The sequence below is a fragment of the Eptatretus burgeri genome, chromosome 9 (genome assembly GCF_056783735.1).
Source record: "Eptatretus burgeri isolate ZD-2024b chromosome 9, Ebu_testis_v1, whole genome shotgun sequence".
Lineage (NCBI taxonomy): Eukaryota > Metazoa > Chordata > Myxini > Myxiniformes > Myxinidae > Eptatretus > Eptatretus burgeri.
Window position 1 is genome coordinate 92,628,358 of NC_140969.1, and position 17,864 is coordinate 92,646,221.

General features: G+C 45.4%; 1 protein-coding gene across 6 annotated transcripts in view; it reads right to left on the reverse strand.

The window, feature by feature from the left end:
- Nucleotides 1-17,864, reverse strand: part of LOC147020621 (nesprin-1-like) — a 464,443-nt gene that overhangs the window by 196,924 nt on the left and 249,655 nt on the right. For all 6 annotated transcript variants that reach the window (XM_085896125.1, XM_085896126.1, XM_085896121.1 and 3 more), the window contains 2 exons: nucleotides 5,296-5,445; nucleotides 3,774-3,950 (listed from right to left, as the gene is read on the reverse strand). In XM_085896125.1, the coding sequence (XP_085752251.1) occupies nucleotides 3,774-3,950; nucleotides 5,296-5,445 (327 nt within the window). The remainder of the gene's footprint in view (nucleotides 1-3,773; nucleotides 3,951-5,295; nucleotides 5,446-17,864) is intronic.

Consider the following 17,864-nt stretch of genomic DNA (forward strand, 5'->3'; position numbering starts at 1 on the left):
TGAGAAGTACTCCAAGGAGAACAACATTGACAACAAATCTTTGCTGCTTGTAGACAATGCTCCTGCCCATCCTCAGCAAATGGAAGACTGGTGTGAAAACGTGCAGGTCGTATTTTTACCACCAAATACTACCTGACTTTTACAGCCTATGGATCAGGGAGTTATTGCTGCTTTTAAAGCCTATTATGTTAAGCATACCATGCTGCAGCTTATCAAAAAAACTGATAAGGACAAGCTATCAATCAAGGAGTTTTGGCGAACATACAACATAAAAATGGCTTTGGAAAACATGAAGGATTCATGGGCGGAGGTGAGTGCCTCCACAATGAACGCTGTGTGGAAGAAAGTGTGGCCTGAGTGTGTCCACAATTTCATGGGGTTTGCTGATGTTCCATTGATTACAAGTCAAATTGTAGACCTGGCGCAGGAGGCTGGTTTTGAAGAGTTTGACGAAGAGGACGTGGATGACTTACTGGAGTCTCATGCAGAACCCTTAAGCAATGAAGATCTTATGGAGTTGGAACAGCAGTGGGCTCTTGAGGAAGAAGAAGATGCTGTGACACCTTCATCCAAGCATCTCACCATGAAAAACCTCAGCCAAATCCTCAGCTCGTTTGAAAATGCCATAGAATTTGTTATCGAGTAAGATCCAAATCTTGAAAGGAGCACTGATTTTAGCCGTGTTGTTAATGATGCCCTTTGTTGCTACAAGTAACTTTATGCAGCAAAGAAAAAGAAAGCCATCCAGCCCACTCTCCATGCATTTTTCAAGCCAAAAGATGCAGCACCAACTCCATCCACCATCCACGATGCTCCTTCAACCAGCTGCCAAGAGACCGTTCCCACTGGTGAAGAAAGTGACAGCACAGTGTCAAGTGAAGAGGGGGACGATTCTGCCACTCCGCAAGTGTGACTTGTCCACCGCAATCAACTCCGTTCCTCCAGCCTCGGGGTAAGTCGCCACTACTCGAGGAGTGTGTTTTGTTTATTTGTGTTTATGTCCAAAAAATTTCGAGCCAAAAACACATCCCCCCTTTAACACATTGGTTTCTATGGGAAAATATGTTTTGTTTAACACAGTTTCGCTTCTCATAAGGTTTTCCAGGAACGCAACCCTTGCGAAAAGCGAGGACTTACTGTATAAATAAATTAAAAAATATATAAATGGGAAAAGAAATAAATGGAAAAAAAATGTAGGTGAATGACCCGGGACAATGGGGAAGCACCATTTGTCTACTCCCCCCCTTTAATATCAATTGTAAATTAGTACTCAGGTGTAACCAATCACCATCAAAATCACACCAAATTAATTGACCTCCATTTGTGTTAAATTGTGGTGATTCTGATTATTTCAGAATAAAATCAGCTGTTACTGTAGGTTTCCTCTGCTGGGTAGTGCATTTCACAGCAAAGACTCAACTATGAGAACCAGGGAGCTTTTAAAAAACCTCTGAGATAAAGTTGTGGCACAGAACAGGGGATGGGTATAAAAATATTTCAAAGGCCTTGAATATCCCTTGGAGCACAGTCAAGAAAATCTTTAAGAAGTGGAAGGTGTGTGGCACCAACTAGAGTTACTAGATCCTGCCGAGATCAGGCCATCACTCCAAACTGGATGACCAAGCAAAGGAGAGAACGATTACAGTGGCTACCAAGTGGCCAATGGCAACTTTGAAAGAGCTACAGACCTTTATGGCAAAGACTGGTCACTGTGTGCATGTGACAACAATATCCCAAGCACTCCACAAGTCTGGCCTGTACGGTAGGGTGGCAAGAAAAAAGGCATTGCTCAAAAAAGCCTACCTAGAGTCTTGTTTGAGGTATGAATAAACTGCTTTGGAGATTATGAAGCCACGTGGCAAAGCGTTTTGTGGTCTGACGAAACCAAGATGGAACTTTTTAGCGTAAAGGCAAAACGTTATGTTTGCCACAAACCCAATGCAGCACATCACCCAAAGAACACTATCCCTACTGTAAAGCATGGTTGGTGGCAGCATAATGTTATGGGGATGTTTCTCATCAGCAGGGACTGGGGCACTTATCAGGATAGAAGGGAAAATGGATGGAGCAAAATACAGAAAAATCCGAGAGGAAAACCTGCCGTCTTCTGCAAGAAATCTGTAATTGGGATGGAAGTTCAACTTTCAGCATGATAATGACCCGAAGCACACAGCCAAAGCTACACTGGAGTGGCTAAGGGACAAAAATATAAATGTCCTTGAGTGGCCCAATCAGAGCCCCGACCTAAATCCAATCGAAAATCTGTGGCATGACTTGAAGATGACTGTCCATCAATGCTCTCCACACAACTTGACTGAGCTTTAACAGTTTTGTGCAGAAGAATCGACAAATATCGCCCAATCAAGGTGTGCAATGTTGGTAGAGACCTGTCCCAACAGACTCACAGTTATAATTGCAGTCCAAGGTGCTTCCACCAAGTATTTACTCAGTGGGGTAAACACTTATCCAACCAAGATGTTCCAGTTTTGTATTTTTAATGAATTTTCTGAAATTTGTAGAATTTGTTTTTTCACTTGGAAGTTGTGGGTTACGATGTGTAAATAAAAGTAGAAAAAGTCTGATTTAATGTAATTTAATTCCAGGTTATAAGGCAACAAAAGGTGAAAATTTTGAAAGGGGGTGTTGACCTTATAGGCACAGTATATGTGGATCAGATTGCATGCAACAGCATTGAACAACTTAAAAACAAGTTGACAGGTCAATATAATGTGTTTGATGCATTGTCGTGTTTAAGAATAGTAAATTAAAAAATAAAAATAAAAAACTGTCAAATCCAATAATGAGTTTTACATTTAATTTTTTAACAGTATCTAAAGCTCGTAATGGAGCTTCTGCACAAGCATCTCACACACATGGACATACAGATGAACACACAAGACAACACAGGACTGTTGGATGAAACAAACAGCCACTGATCTTGGAGGAAGTGCCATCACTTGCCGCGGCACTTTAAGTACCAACGACATCACAGCAATGTTGCTGCTTTTCTAATCGCACTCAGGGGGGCATTTCTTAAGGAGGAATTTCCTCCTCCCTATGGATGCCAATCTCTGGGGATTGTCCATGCTGTTATCCTTTTAAATACTGTATGCCAAGCAAGGAAGTAGTATGCACAGTTTTAAAAGTCTCTTGATATGACTCATCCGGGATTGGAACCGTCGACCTCCCAGAATTTGAGCGGACATTCTAACCATTACAACAAGGAGTCTCGTACACATCAAATGCTGGAGCAAAGATTTTTTATTTTGCCAACTTTATAATGTCACATGAATTGAAAAATTGTATTCAATGGTTCCGTACAGTGCTTCGTTGGTGCCATATGATTTACACCTGATTCAACAAGGAGGGACAGTGGGGGAGGTGGGGCAAATGTATTTTGTGCCATGGATGATAACAACACCCCCCCCCCCCCGCACCACCGCCCTGTCTGCAGTAGGAGTCAGTGAACCACATGCACTGTGGAACGTGTGCAAGCAAAAATTGTGTCATTTCCCCCGACCCTTATGATGCGTATGTAAAATTTGGTGGAGATCTGCCCAGCCCTGCTTGTTCGATGATTTTCAGATGTGTACACACACACACACACACACACACACACACACACACACACACACACACACACACACACACACACACACACACACACACACACACACACACACACACACACACACACACACACACACACACACACACACACCACCCACTGAAGATACTGAAATCCCAGTCCATTCTCAACGTATTTGGTTTACCTTGGATGCCAGCCGTCCCTGCAGGCAATTCCATTGATGGTTCAGCATCCCCAGCATCTCTGCAAAGGCAATTTGCTCCTGCCGCTGATTGGCTGCATCATGTCCACACTGATGTCCCAAAGCCTGGTTGACCGCATCAAGGGTGAGCTGCCAACGCTGTGCCAGCAGCCGTTTACCCTGCATGGCAACACCCATAATATGCATCACATTTCCGATCTTCAACTCAATCTCTTCCTAAATTCTCTTGTACGGGACAAATTACAAGAACAGGAAAGATTGCTAAGGCCTTAGTTATTTTATAACTTGGTTTACACAGTTCTTCAGCTAAAATGTAGGGTCGGTAGGTCGAAATATAAATATAATTTCAATTTTTATAAATTATATATTTTAATGATTTTTTTCGGATGTTCCATGGAAAAGACAAGGGTAGGTAGGGGGAAAATAAATATAAATCCCAGACCAGGAGGATCTAAGAAAACATTGAAGATGGAAGACCATTCAAATGCAGGATGCCCATGTTCAGTGTATCATCTGATGTGAAAAACAATAAAGGATTAAAAGTTGTTTTACAATATAGTCTGGCATGTTTTCTTATAGAAACCTGTTGGATCATCAAACAAATGGAAACAATGCTGAGAAAATTAATGTCCAAGTCATAGATGTGTGCGTGCACACCAGTGCATTATGCTCGATATGATTAAAAAAAGGTGTCTACTAGGAGTCAACATGCTCAAAACGGTCAATCAGAGCCATAACCAGCTCTTACTTTTCAGCGGGCATCTGATCGTACCATCTCCCCATCCCCATGAGCACATCAAAGGCTGATTTCTGGTCCGTTGAAGGCTGAATGTCAGCATCTCGCAGGGAAACTTTGACATACTTGGCACCGAAATCTTTCAATACGAACAGCGGTGTACAACTTTTGTTGGAAACAAAATTGGCACGATCGAGAGTAGCCTGCGAATCATCCCTGCTGCTGCACTGAATTGATGCAATCGTTCAGCCAGAATATTCGTCGTCAAGATGTTGCGTGATTAAGTCACCAATACAGTCACTCTAATTTATACCACTGACATACGTCTTAACAATCACTTTCGCCACAGAAACCACAGTCAATCTGAACCACGCTGGCCACTGCTCAGACACCATGACCGAAGACTACTGTGCAGTAGTTTGGTTGAAGGGGACTCGGCATTTTGGTGCGCGCGTGCGAAATTATATTTTGAAAATAAATGCCGACGTTTACATTTCGGGTTTTGAAACTTTTGCACCTTTGGCAGAAAAATTATAAATATGAAAGGCGAAAAATGTGTTTTATATTTATATTTCATTTCGGCAAATATCCCGTCGGCGGATCTGTAAACCAAGTTATAAAATAACTAAGGCCTAATGTCAAACTAAACTTTCAGCTGTGCCATTGTGCTGCACTGTTCAAGCTGCATCGTGTGCACTGAGGTTATGTGCAACAGAATGGGGCAATTATTGAGAAGTCAACACTTTGACATAAAAGTGGACAGCATACCTTATACTTATTGAGATAGACTTTGATTTGCTCCAATCCCATTGCAGTCTCCATTTCCTGTTCCTCTGCATGGAGCTCAGCTTCTGTGGACTCGATCCAGGTAAGCAGCTCATTTGAAGCATCCTGTGATTTCAACTTGTCCATCTGAAGCTGAAAAATGAAACACATCAGCTAAAATTTAAGATGATCCAGGGCTTAATGAGCAGTTTGTACATATACCGCATGTAACGAAAACATTGTATATTTACAAGTACGGTACTTTAGGACAATAAGTAGACAATGGACAAATAAACATAAGACATGGCATTTGAACTTGGGATCCCAGCATCAAGTACTTAAATGGGAATGCCAAAGAAGAGAACCCTTTATTAAGCTTTAGATTGCACAATAGATATGATAATTATCATCATCTGATCGAGCAAACTCAGGTACACCTTTCAATTGCTTGCCACTCAATTTTACTCAAGTGGCTGCACTAGCAGTCACAACTCCTGCGATTGTGGAGCCCACACCAGGAATCAAGCCCGGGCCACCTGGGTGTAAACCAGGTATCCTAACCACATGACCATGTAGGTAGACATGACAATAAATGCGGTAAAGTTTTTTTTTTAAACAGAGATCAAGGCTCATGGAAGATTGATCACTTTCTCTCATGAAGACATGTCCCGATCTAAAAGACCACTGATGGCCCCAAGATGCGCAGTGTTGAACCTCCGCAATGGCAGTTGGATCAATTTGAAGGTGGTTTAAGCATTTTTAATTCATCGTGTAAAATCCTAAACATGCAACAAATTGTTTTTGAAATTTCAAGATTCCTTACTCCTCCATGAGCCTCAATCTTATATACTGTATAATATATACTTTAATGAAGCCAATTTTAAATTGATAATGGACAATTTGTGATACTTTTTTTTTACTGCAGTTGTAATAAATCTCATACATAGAATGAAGACATTTGGAGCATCCTTTGAAAGTCGTATTGACCTTCCATTTATTAAACACACTAACGGGCTACTCAGCAGTGCCTGAGGGAGGAGGGGTGGGGGGAATGTAGATAGCCCGCGCTGCCCAAGGGAGGGGGCAGGGGGAATGCAGATACCCGGTGCTGCCCGGCTGGGTGAGTTTTTCCCGGCAGTGGTTTCGGGACGTGTTGGAGATCGAAAACTAAGGAATTATTGGCTTCATGGTGGTTACCTTTTCCCTGTGGGCTGGCGGCAACACTACCTAACCCATATATCTTAATATACACTTAATAGCTGCCTTTTGTGGCCTCAAAATGGACGCCAACTTGTGGAAGCTTAAAACCTTGTCCAGATTGTGAAATACCTACACCCAAAATTTGGGCCTCTAGGTGCTACGGTTCAGCCGTGAAAGAATAATATACAAATGCACAACCAAACACACAGACACTTGAAAATATTTATAAGATTTGTGCTCAACAAACATCACCTTTGATTGTTGTGTGTATAAAATCTAGGCCCATGGAAGAGTGAGGCAACAGAGAGTAAATGGGCCATAAACTGACAGTGGGGCAACAGGCAAGGAAATGAACAAACAGAAAAAAAGAGGAGAGAATCGAGGGAAAGAAGGACCATTAACTGCAACTAAGAGGATTTGGTTATAGGTAAGGTTAATGGAGGTAGAAAATATCATCGGTAGGGATTGAGGATGACTTGGGTGTTGTACGAATGATTTGAAGATCATTTTTTCTCCAGTCTTGAGGGTTATGGAAGAGCAAGGTTATGGAGGGTATGAACTGACAGTAGGACCAGTGTGGCAATTATTGGACACAATATGCAATGGAGTGAGCAAACAGGGAAAGAAAGGGGGGGGGGTGGTAGAGAGAAAAAGAGAGGGAGAGAGGGAGAGAAGGAGAGAGGGAGAGAAAGGAAACATGACAACCTGGAAATAAGAGGATTGGGTTCAGAAGGGTTAATAGGGTAAGAAAGATTGTGGGTAAGAATGAGAATGGGGGATGGCACGAGATGCACCACCTGCTTGAAACAATGGAGGGAAGAGTAGAATAGCAAGAGCCTTTGGAAGGCAGTTCCACATCTGGGAGAAGCAATAAAATTGTTGTGGGGGGGAGGGGGGAGGTTAGATGGCTGAGGTTGTAGAGAGAGCAAAATCAGAAGGTTGGTGGTAGAAAACGGAGAGACCACCAACCTGCTTGTGATGTGACAGCAGCAGACTTAGTTCTTCACCTCATTGTGGGAGATTTCATAAGAATGTTGAGAGCTTTAGATTCAATAGAATTCAGCAGAGACAGATGTGATCCTGGGGAAACAACCCACTGGGGAGAGCAGGAGCCGACTCCATTGAGCGACTTGACATTATGTATGATATCTAGTCTGTGGCTAGCTTTGGAGATCAACTTTGATATCCAATCTGGCCAGAAGATCAGATGATGGCTGATGGATAGGCCCAGATGTTCTAATGTTCACCAATTCTTCCAGAGATACAGTGTGAGAACGTGTGATTTGTCCAGATTTAATATGATGTGTTAAATGTGTAAGACCAGAATGTAATTGTTTTCACATCAGTAGAGATTAAACTAGCTGCTGCCAGAGGACTTATGGGTGGTAAAATCACCTGAAAATTGGAGAATATGGTTCTAGACAGCATCAGAGATGTCATTTATGTATACAGTACAATGGATAAAACTTGGCTCAAGATACCGTGTTGAGGCCCTCCAGCCTCCACTGAGAAATGAGATGAAAGGACAGTTGAGGATTATGAGTTTGTCGGGTGAGTGGAGGAAGTCTACAAGCAAAATGTAGTTTGCTTTTGATGTCACAGAGAAAGATCTTGGCAAGCAGAGCAGGGCGTCAGACTGTCGAATGCCCATAATGACCAAACTCTTGTTTATGATTCAGAGCCTCCATTGATTGAGAGAGAAGCAGCAAATTCAAACTTGAGTGAGTAGGACAGAATGGGAACTGACGATGTGAGATCAGGACATCATTTGAAAAGAGAAAACATTTGATACTGGATTTGGCATATGTGTAGCAATGTATTGGAAATGGTATCTCCACCATTAAGGTACTGCCATCTATGTCAACCTTTCTAACCATATGTCAGGCAGAAGTTCGATTTATTTCATTTTCTCATGAATAACAGCACCAGTTATCACAGTATTAAAAAAAAGTGAGAATTAATAATAACAATTACCACTACTAATCTGCATTATCAGTTGAGGGGTGTAGCGACCTCATTGGGGGTTGACTCTTTTGCACTTAATTCTCTTGGGACAGTGGGAATGCAAGGTTAAGGCGCTGTCACACCTTGACGATTTAGCCAGCAATGGAAACGTATAAAAATGTATGTAAAACGTTGGCGTACACTGAAATTTTGATGTTTTTTAAAAAGTTTTGGTCGTATTCATAACGTATTGGTCATATGCATAACATATGAGTAACGGGCACAACGTTTCGTTGTCTTATAGATAACTTATACCAACGAATGCTTAGCCTGTTGTTGGCGTTCACAACCTATGCCCAACGATAGTTTAACTTAGGCATAGCGCGCTGCACGTATCGCCGACGAACTCGTGGCGTAGCCTGTTAAAAACCTGCCGCACGCCAATTTAAGTCATAACCGCCTGAGAATTGGAAGTGTCAACCGCGCAGTCACACCTTGACGATTTAGCCAGCGTATGCCGACCTATGAAAAATGTGTTTAAAACGCTGGCACACGTCGAATACGGTATGGGTAAGTTGTGTATACGTTAAGAACACGCTGAAAAACGATGAAGTACGCTGTCATATTTCGTGGTACGTTTAGTACGTCGTGAAATTTCAAGCATGCTGAAAATTTTACGACGTACTCGCCGTATGGCTCACACGTTCCGCTACGCTGGGAATAAGTTGTAGGCACGATATGCGATCGTTGACACAATTCGACACAAGTTCCTTGTAAGTTACTCATAAGTCGAAACACGTCGAGGTAATGTTTAGCATACCCGAAACTTATTTTCTCCGTCAAGGCACATTTTCTTTTTTTCCCCTTGGCTCCGTGAAGGCACGTGACGAAATATCTGAAGTTGTTGTTGTTGTTGTTTTTCTTTTTTATAATTATTTTTTTAGTCTATCACGAATTTTAAAATATATTCGGACATTTGCTTTTAAGTTTCGACGTCGACGTGACAATATCCTCAAACAGAAAATATTCACAGAGGAGGAACTAAGAATAAGACATGAGCAAACTGAAGAGGCAATCGGACATGACGTAACGGCACGTGACGAAATATCGGAAGTTATTGTTTTTTTTTTTTTTTTCAAACGCTGCCAATACGCCATTATAAGGTAGCTGAAAATTAGAAACACGTTCAGTAAGTTCTGTGGTCGTCCGGAAAACGTCAATCAAATACGTCTACATACGTCAATATGCGTTGGAGGTACGTTACACATAGGCTCAAAGCACGTTACTCAGAGGTTAAAAATAAGTTTTGGGTACGCTAAGCATTAAGGCCCTGTCACACCTTCACGTTTTTGCCTGCAATGGCAACGTATAAAAATGTATGTAAAACGTTGGCGTACGCTGAAATTTTGATGTTTTTTTTTTTTTTTAAGTTTTGGACGTATTTATAACGAGTTGGATGTATGCATAACGTATTAGTAACGTACACTGAACGTTTTAATCACATATAGATAACTTATACCAAAGAATGCTGAGCGTGTTGTCGGCGTTCACAACCTATGCCCAATGATAGTCTAACGTATGCATAGCGCGCTGCACGTATCGCCAACGATCACATGGCGTAGCCTGTTAAAAAGCTGCCGCTCGCCGATTCAAATCATAACCGCCTGAGAATTGGAAGTGTCAACATCGCAGTCACACCTTGACGATTTAGCCAGCGTATGCCGACCTATGAAAAATGTGTCGAAAATGCTGGCACAAGTCGAATACGTTATGGGTAAGTTTGGTTTACGTGAAGAGCACGCTGAAAAACGATGAAGTATGCTGTCATACGTCGTATTAAGTCTAATACGTCGTGAAATTTCAAGCATGTTGAAAATTTTACGACGTACTCGCCGTATGGCTCACACGTTCTGATACGCTGGGAATAAGTTGTAGGCACGCTATGCGATCGTTGATACACGTCGACACACGTTTATTGTAAGTTACTCATAAGTCGAAACACGTCAAGGTAATGTTTAGCATACCGAAAACTTATTTTCTCCGTCAAGGCACATTTTTCTTTTTTTCTCCTTGGCTCCGTGAAGGCACGTGACAAAATATCTGAAGTTGTTTTTTTTTGTTTGTTTTTTTTAGTCTATCACGAATTTTAAAATGTATTCGGACATTTGCTTTCAAGTTTCGATGTCGACGTGACAATATCCTCAAACAGAAAATATTCACAGAGGAGGAACTAAGAATAAGACGAGCAAACTGAAGAGGCAATCGGAGGTGACGTAACGGCACGTGACGAAATATCGGAAGTTGTTGTTGTCGTTTTTTTTTGTTTTTTTTTTAAACGCTGCCAATACGCCATTATACGGTAGCTGTAAATTAGAAACACGTTCATTAAGTTATGTGGTCGTCCGGAAGACGTCAATCAAATACGTCTACATACGTCTACATACATATTGCCAATATGCGTTGGAGGTACGTTACACATAGGTTCAAAGCACGTTACTCATAGGTTAGAAATAAGTTTTGGGTATGCCTAGCATTACCTCGACACGTTTCGACTTATGAGCAACTTACAAGTAACGTGTATCGACGTGTGTTAACGATCGCATAACGTGCCTCAATGTGTGTCAACGATCGTGTAACGTGCCTACAACACGTTACTCATAGGTTATAAATAAGTTTCGGGTACGCTAATCATTACCTCGACGTGTTTCGACTTATGAGTAACTTACAAGTAACGCGTGTCGACGTGTGTCAACGATTGCATAATGTGCCTCCAACTTATGGCCAGCGTAGCGGAATGTGTGTGCCATACGCCGGCATACGTCATAAAATTTCAAGCATGCAAAAATTTGAGGACAACCACAAAGTACAACAATGAAAGCCAGCGTACTACGACGTATGGCAGTGTTTTTCAGCGTGCTCTTAACATATACAAAACTTACCCATAACGTATTCGACATGTGCCAGCGTTTTAGACAATTTTTTCATAAATCGGCATACGCTGGCTAAATCGTCATGGTGTGACAGGGCCTTTACCTCGACGTGTTTTGACGTACGAGTAACTTACAAATAACGTGCCTCGACTTGTGTCAACGATCGTGTAACGTGCCTACAACACGTTACTCATAAGTTATAAATAAGTTTCGGGAACGCTAATCATTACCTCGACGTGTTTCGACTTATGAGTAACTTACAAGTAACGTGTGTTGACGTGTCAACGATCGCGTAACGTGCCTACAACTTATGGCCAGCGTAGCGGAACGTGTGAGTCATACGCTGGCATATGTCGTAAAATTTCAAGCATGCTAAAATTTGAGGACAACCGCAAAGTACAACGATGAAAGCCAGTGTACTACGACATATGGCAGTGTTTTTCAGCGTGCTCTTAACGTATACAAACTTACCCATAACGTATTTGACGTATGCCGGCGTTTTAGCCCAATTTTGCATACGTCAGGCATACGTTGGCTAAATCGTCAAGGTGTGACAGGGCCTTTAGGGCAGGCATTTTGGAATTATTTGTTCATGGTGCCGGTGATAGCTCACCAACTCTTCAAGAAGGGCACCGTGGGATCTTTAACGTCCACCAACTAATGCTGCGAGACGGGATTCCCGTTTAATGTCCATCTGAGGGATGGCACACACAATGATGAATCACCCTGCCCGTGAAACACTAGGATGACAGTTTATAGCTGGGTCGGGATTCAAACCTAGGCTGGACAGCTTAGAGATGAGTGTGCATACCTCTAGGTGATCCTGCCACGTTAATTAGTAATAACACTATTAGATATTTGGAAAATGCATTTTCCATACCCCCCACCCTCAGCTTCTGTTTTCTGCACGTGCTTCATCTCTTTCTGGTCTCTTTCACCATGTTCCTGAAGGCTCCCACCCTGATTTTGTTTTTAAACATTGATCTAAGGCTCAGAGGTGAGCTCACAGATAAATCACATGCAGGAGAAAGACATTAGTAGACATAAGCGAATTACTATAATGTGAATTACAAGGACATCAGTGGACAATGGACAAATACCTTTGGTATATCGGATTTGAACCTGGGTTTCAACGAGCAAGAGCAATCGGTCCAGATGTGGAACACTAAACAGTGCCTTGCTCACTCGATCTATTGCAACTCTTTCCCACCAAAATTGGTGGGCTTCTTCACCATTGAGAGATGAGAAGGCTCAAAATGATATAGAGTACCTTGCATAGCATGATAGTGTTACGGCTGTGGAAATTCGCCTTACACCATAAAGGGCCCTCAGGTGAGATATCTTCATAGGTACATGTGTAGTTAGCCCAAACCCGTTGTATAGAGGGAATTTATGTGATTCATCTGGGCTGCGACGCTTTGAGTTAGCCATTTTTTTCTTTTCTGTCGTTATTTTGAACGAACCACGTCTCAACCGCCATCACACAACAAGCACCTTAACCACCACGCCAGCCATCGTCACCAACTACAACCATGCTCCAACCCGCAGACAACAACCACAACGCCAACCCTCACCACAGAAGACCCTCCACCACCTTCGCCTTTACCTTCACAAATTCATCCCACATCATCGCTTCCACGGCCATTCCCGCACCACCTGTGAACACTGAACGTCGGGCTGTCTCGGGCCCGTTCGGCGATTGGTGCCGAACGCACCGAGCCGCGAGCGCAAATAGCGGCCTTTCCGAGGGGAAAATTCGGATCAGAAACGCTTCACGCCCACTTCTCCTCCGTCCAATTGGCGAGCGCGGGGTGGTTTGGCCCCACCTCCAAGCGTGTGTATGTGAAGTCCGTATATGCAAATTTTAGGATCAGGAAAGGTTCACGCCCATTTTTGCCCGACCAATGGCTGACTGGGGGGGGGGCGGCGTGGCCCCGCCTCCAATCGCGTCCTGATCCTAAAATTTGCATATTGGCTGCTCCTGCCACCTATAAAAAGGTGAGCGCAAGGCGAATGTGAGAGAGTTGGGTTTTGGAGTTGCTTGGAGAGTGTCGTCGAGAGGTTGCTCTTATGGGACAAGGAGCGTTGCGTTGGCGGAGTGGAGTCGAGTGCGCGCAGTGGAACTGCAAGCAAGGGAGCTCGGGTCCGAGACAGGAAGGACGGCGGTCGGCGACGAGGTTGCGGTGTGGGGGATCACTAATCTCGTCGCGGGACCCAAGCCAGCCAGCCACTCCCCTCCCCCAGGGCATCAACAATTCCCCCTTTCCCCCGCGCTGAGATAGTGCAAAAGGGGGCCCCGTTCCCACCCGAACCCCAAATGTGGTGCCAACGAAACCCGCCAAGGGGCACGGAGTCGGGGCACAGCGGCACGGCCACATTTGCGGCTTGCCTGCCAATGCGTCATGACGACGCGGGTAAGACCTCCCCGGTCTCGCGGACCTGGCCGCTCCTCCAAGTCACGCACACATTTGGCCTACGGGCCTGTCTGCCTCCTTGTCTGTGAGGGTGGCTTCTTTCCTTTGCTTTTGTGTAAATGTGTGTTGGCGCCGTCTGTGAAGTAAAACTGTATAAGTGTTGCCGTGTGTACGCGTAGTAGGTTTTAACTCTTACATTTGCTTTATGTGCATTTTGATTCTGTATGGCTGTATATATTCCGTGTGCCGTGTGCCGTATATATGTATTCCGTGTGCCGCAGAATAAAATGCTTGCATGTTGAACTGTGCCCGTTTCGCTTCGTCTCCTTCCTTTTAATTGACTCTCCATCCTGCTTCATGTAAAGGGTTCGTAGTGGGTGCAACATCCCGGTAATTAATCTGAACCGTCCAGGTTGACGATAACACCGCTCGGTTATCCCAATAGTACGGAACGGGCCGCCCAAGCGGCTCGTGTCCGGAGTCGACCTGCGGCGAGGTACGATCGCCCGGTTTACCATCCGCGTGGGTACTTAGGTAGGTCGAGTTTGGTGAACAACCCTAACCTACGCGGGTGGCCAATTGGCACAATTGTGCTGAGGTCGAAAGGCCACCCGTGACTAGCTCCGGCGTTGGTCCGAGAGGTCAGGTCAGGTATGGGAGCATGTGCCAGAACAGCGCGTCGCTGCGTCCACTTTCCGCCGGTACTCCAGGAGCCTCTGTCTGGCCATCCCCCAGGCAGATGCCAGGCCCATCCCCATCTCCTTGAGATGATGGTCAACCTGCTGCAACCATGAGGCACGTGGTCGGCCCACTGGCCTCCTCCACTCATGAGACTCCCTCGCTGAGAGAATCTGGTGAGCAGGATCAGCATCAGGAAAACGAGCCACATGTCCATACATCCGCAACTGACGCTCACGGACTATGCAGGTAACAAATCTCATCCGAGTCTCTCTCAGCAACCGCTCGTTGGACACAAAATCCGACCAGCAATAGCCAAGGATTCTCCGAAGAGACCTGGTACCAAAGGAATTAAGTCTCCGTCTCAGATCCTTGGTCAGAGTCCAAGTCTCGCACCCATAGAGCAAGACTGGAAGTACCAAGGACCTGAAGACTCGGACTTTCGTCCTCATGCACAGGTACCGACAGCGCCACACCCCATCATCCAGTGAATCCATGACTCCCCAGGCCCGACCCAGACGTCTATTGACCTCTGACTCGCAGCCAGCAGAGACATGAATATCACTGCCAAGGTAAGTGAATCTCTCCACGACCTCAACATCCTCACCACAAACAGACACAGACAGGACAGCAGCATCCAAGATGTCACCGAAAGCCTGGATCTTAGTTTTGACCCAAGAAACCCGTAATCCCAACGGCTCCGACTCCTCATTCAGCACATCGAGGGCCCCCAAGAGGATGTCTAAAGTCTCCGCAAAGATGACTGCATCATCTGCAAAATCAAGGTCCAAGATCTTGACATTGCCAAACGATGCACCGCAACTTGATCTCTCCGACATCCTCCCTAAAATGCAGTCCATACAAGTGCTGAAAAGTGTGGGGGCAAGTACACATCCCTGACGAACTCCAGTAACAACTGGAAATAAGTCAGAGATGGTACCACCACACTTCACAGCACTCTCAGTACCAGAGTAGAGTTCAGACATCAGATCGATCAGTTTTGGTGGCACCCCACGAAGACCAAGAATCCTCCAGAGGACATCCCGATTCACTGAATCCAAAGCTTTACAGAGATCAACATAGGCTGCAAGCAGCCCCTGCTGAAACTCTCGTCTGCGTTCGGTGAGGACACGAAGTGCAAGGATACGGTCAATCGTTGACTTCTTTGGTGTAAAGCCTGACTGCTCTGGACGCTGGTGCTCAAGCAGATGGTGGTGAACCCTATCAAGAATTATCCGAGCAAAGACCTTGCCCGGCACTGAGAGCAGCGTCACCCCTCGGTAGTTGTTGCATTCTTGGCGATCACCCTTCCCTTTCCAGAGAGGGACAACAAGGCCCCTCTTCCAGTCAGTTGGGATGATGCATGTGTTCCAGGCAGAGCACAAAACTGCATGCAACGACACGAGTGCAGCATTTCCACCAGCCTTGAGAAGTTCAGCATGGATGCCACAGATCCCTGGAGCTTTGCCCCGTTTCAACTGGTTCACCGCAGCCCGTGTTTCCACAAGCGAAGATGGACCACAGTTGATTCGAGGGTCAGCAACAGGGATTGTAACACCCTTGACGTCCAACTCGACAGCTGGGGCATCAGCCTGGTACAACCGCTCAAAGTAACCGGCCCAGCGGGCCTTCACTTCAGACTCCTCTGTCAAGAGCCTACCACTCTCTGCTCGAACTGCAGTGCTCCGAGGGATGGGCTTGGATGAACGTAATGCGCGAATTCCCTTGTAAGCGGGACGAGAATCACCTGTCCACAGGTGATGCTCTACCCCCTCACAGATTCCTCGCACATAGGCCTCCTTGTCCGCCCTCAGTGCACGTACAGTTTTACGCCTCAGCTCCCTGAACAGCTCAGCTCTGCCATTCAGCCTGGCCCTGCGACTCTTGTCAATGGTATCCAGTGTCCCTTAAGAGACAAAATTCTTCTTTGCCCTGCGGTGAGCTCCAAGGCATCCACCGGCAACATCAAGGACGGTGGTCTTGAAGGCGCTCCACAACTCTTCAGGACCCCCCAAAGCTCCCAGACCCCCCAAGTGTCCACTCAGCCTGTTTGCAAACTCCTCAGCTACTCTCTCATCCCTGAGCTTGGCAACATCCAGCCTAGGCTGGGATGGTACCATTCTCCAGGATTTAAGGTGCAGCTTTAGAGTTGCTACAACAAGCCTGTGGTCAGTATTGAGGAACTGAGCACTCCGGTTGACCCTGCAGTTCTGGATCATCCTCCAACGACCGTCAATGAGGACATGGTCAATCTCCTTTGCCACACCGCCAGCGTTGGAATACCAAGTCCAGCGATGAGCTTGTGGGCGCTGAAACCATGAACCAGCCACCCTAAGTCCATGACTTCTTGCAAAGTCAAGGAACTTAGTGCTATTCTGGTTCATAGTTCCTGACCCATGGGAACCAACACACACCTCATAACCATCCCTATCAGTTCCAGTCGATGCATTGAAATCCCCCAAGACTAGAAGTGTATCTCGTCTGGGGCACTGATCAACCACAGACTCGAGTGTGGCGTAGAATGCATCCTTCACGGTGAGATCACTCGCCTCAGTCGGAGCATAAACAGAGACCAGGGAAATGACACCTAAGGAGTGACGAATCCTTAATCTCATAATACGCTCGTTGACTGGTGTTACCTCAATTATCATTGGGGTCAGCTTATTGGACACAGCTACAGCAACTCCTTGGGTATGGTAACCATCAGAGCGACCAGACCAATAGTAGGTGTAACCACCCACCATTATCTCGCCGCAATCCGGTCTCCGAACCTCAGAGAGAGCTGCAATCCCGATGTCCAAACGCTTGAGCTCAGATGATAACAGAGACAGGTGATCATCCTCTCTTAGGGATAGGACATTCCAGGCACCCACCCGAAGGGACCGCCTCAGGTTAACCCAAGGAGACCGCCGTCTGGTGGACGACACCTCAGCACCACTCCGACACACTCTCCCGCAATCTGACCCAGGGATGTTACCCCGTGGTTTCCCTCCTATCATCAATGATTGGGGGTCCCGAAGGCTTTGCCCCAATCCCGTCATCCGGTGAGCTGCCCTGCGAAGGGAAGCTGCGCAGGAGGTACTCCCACGGAGTGGGTTTTCAGATTTTTTTGCGTTTTTGCGTTTTGCGGAATGAAGGGTTTTACGGTGGCCAGAGTGCAAATCCTGCCACCAACCTCCTAATAAGAAGTAACCCAACTGCAGGAGGACGTCCGCAGACACAGTTGGGCACTAGACATGGATGGCCGTTGGGTCACAAGGAGATCCTTCGCCCTTTGACAGGTTTTGTTTTTAATCCTGCTGGGTGTCCATATCCAAACACCCTCCTCACCAGAAAACCTGGTGGGGGAGACGGTTTAGTCGCCGACAACCCGACCATGGAACAGGTTAGTACAGGTTTACATGGT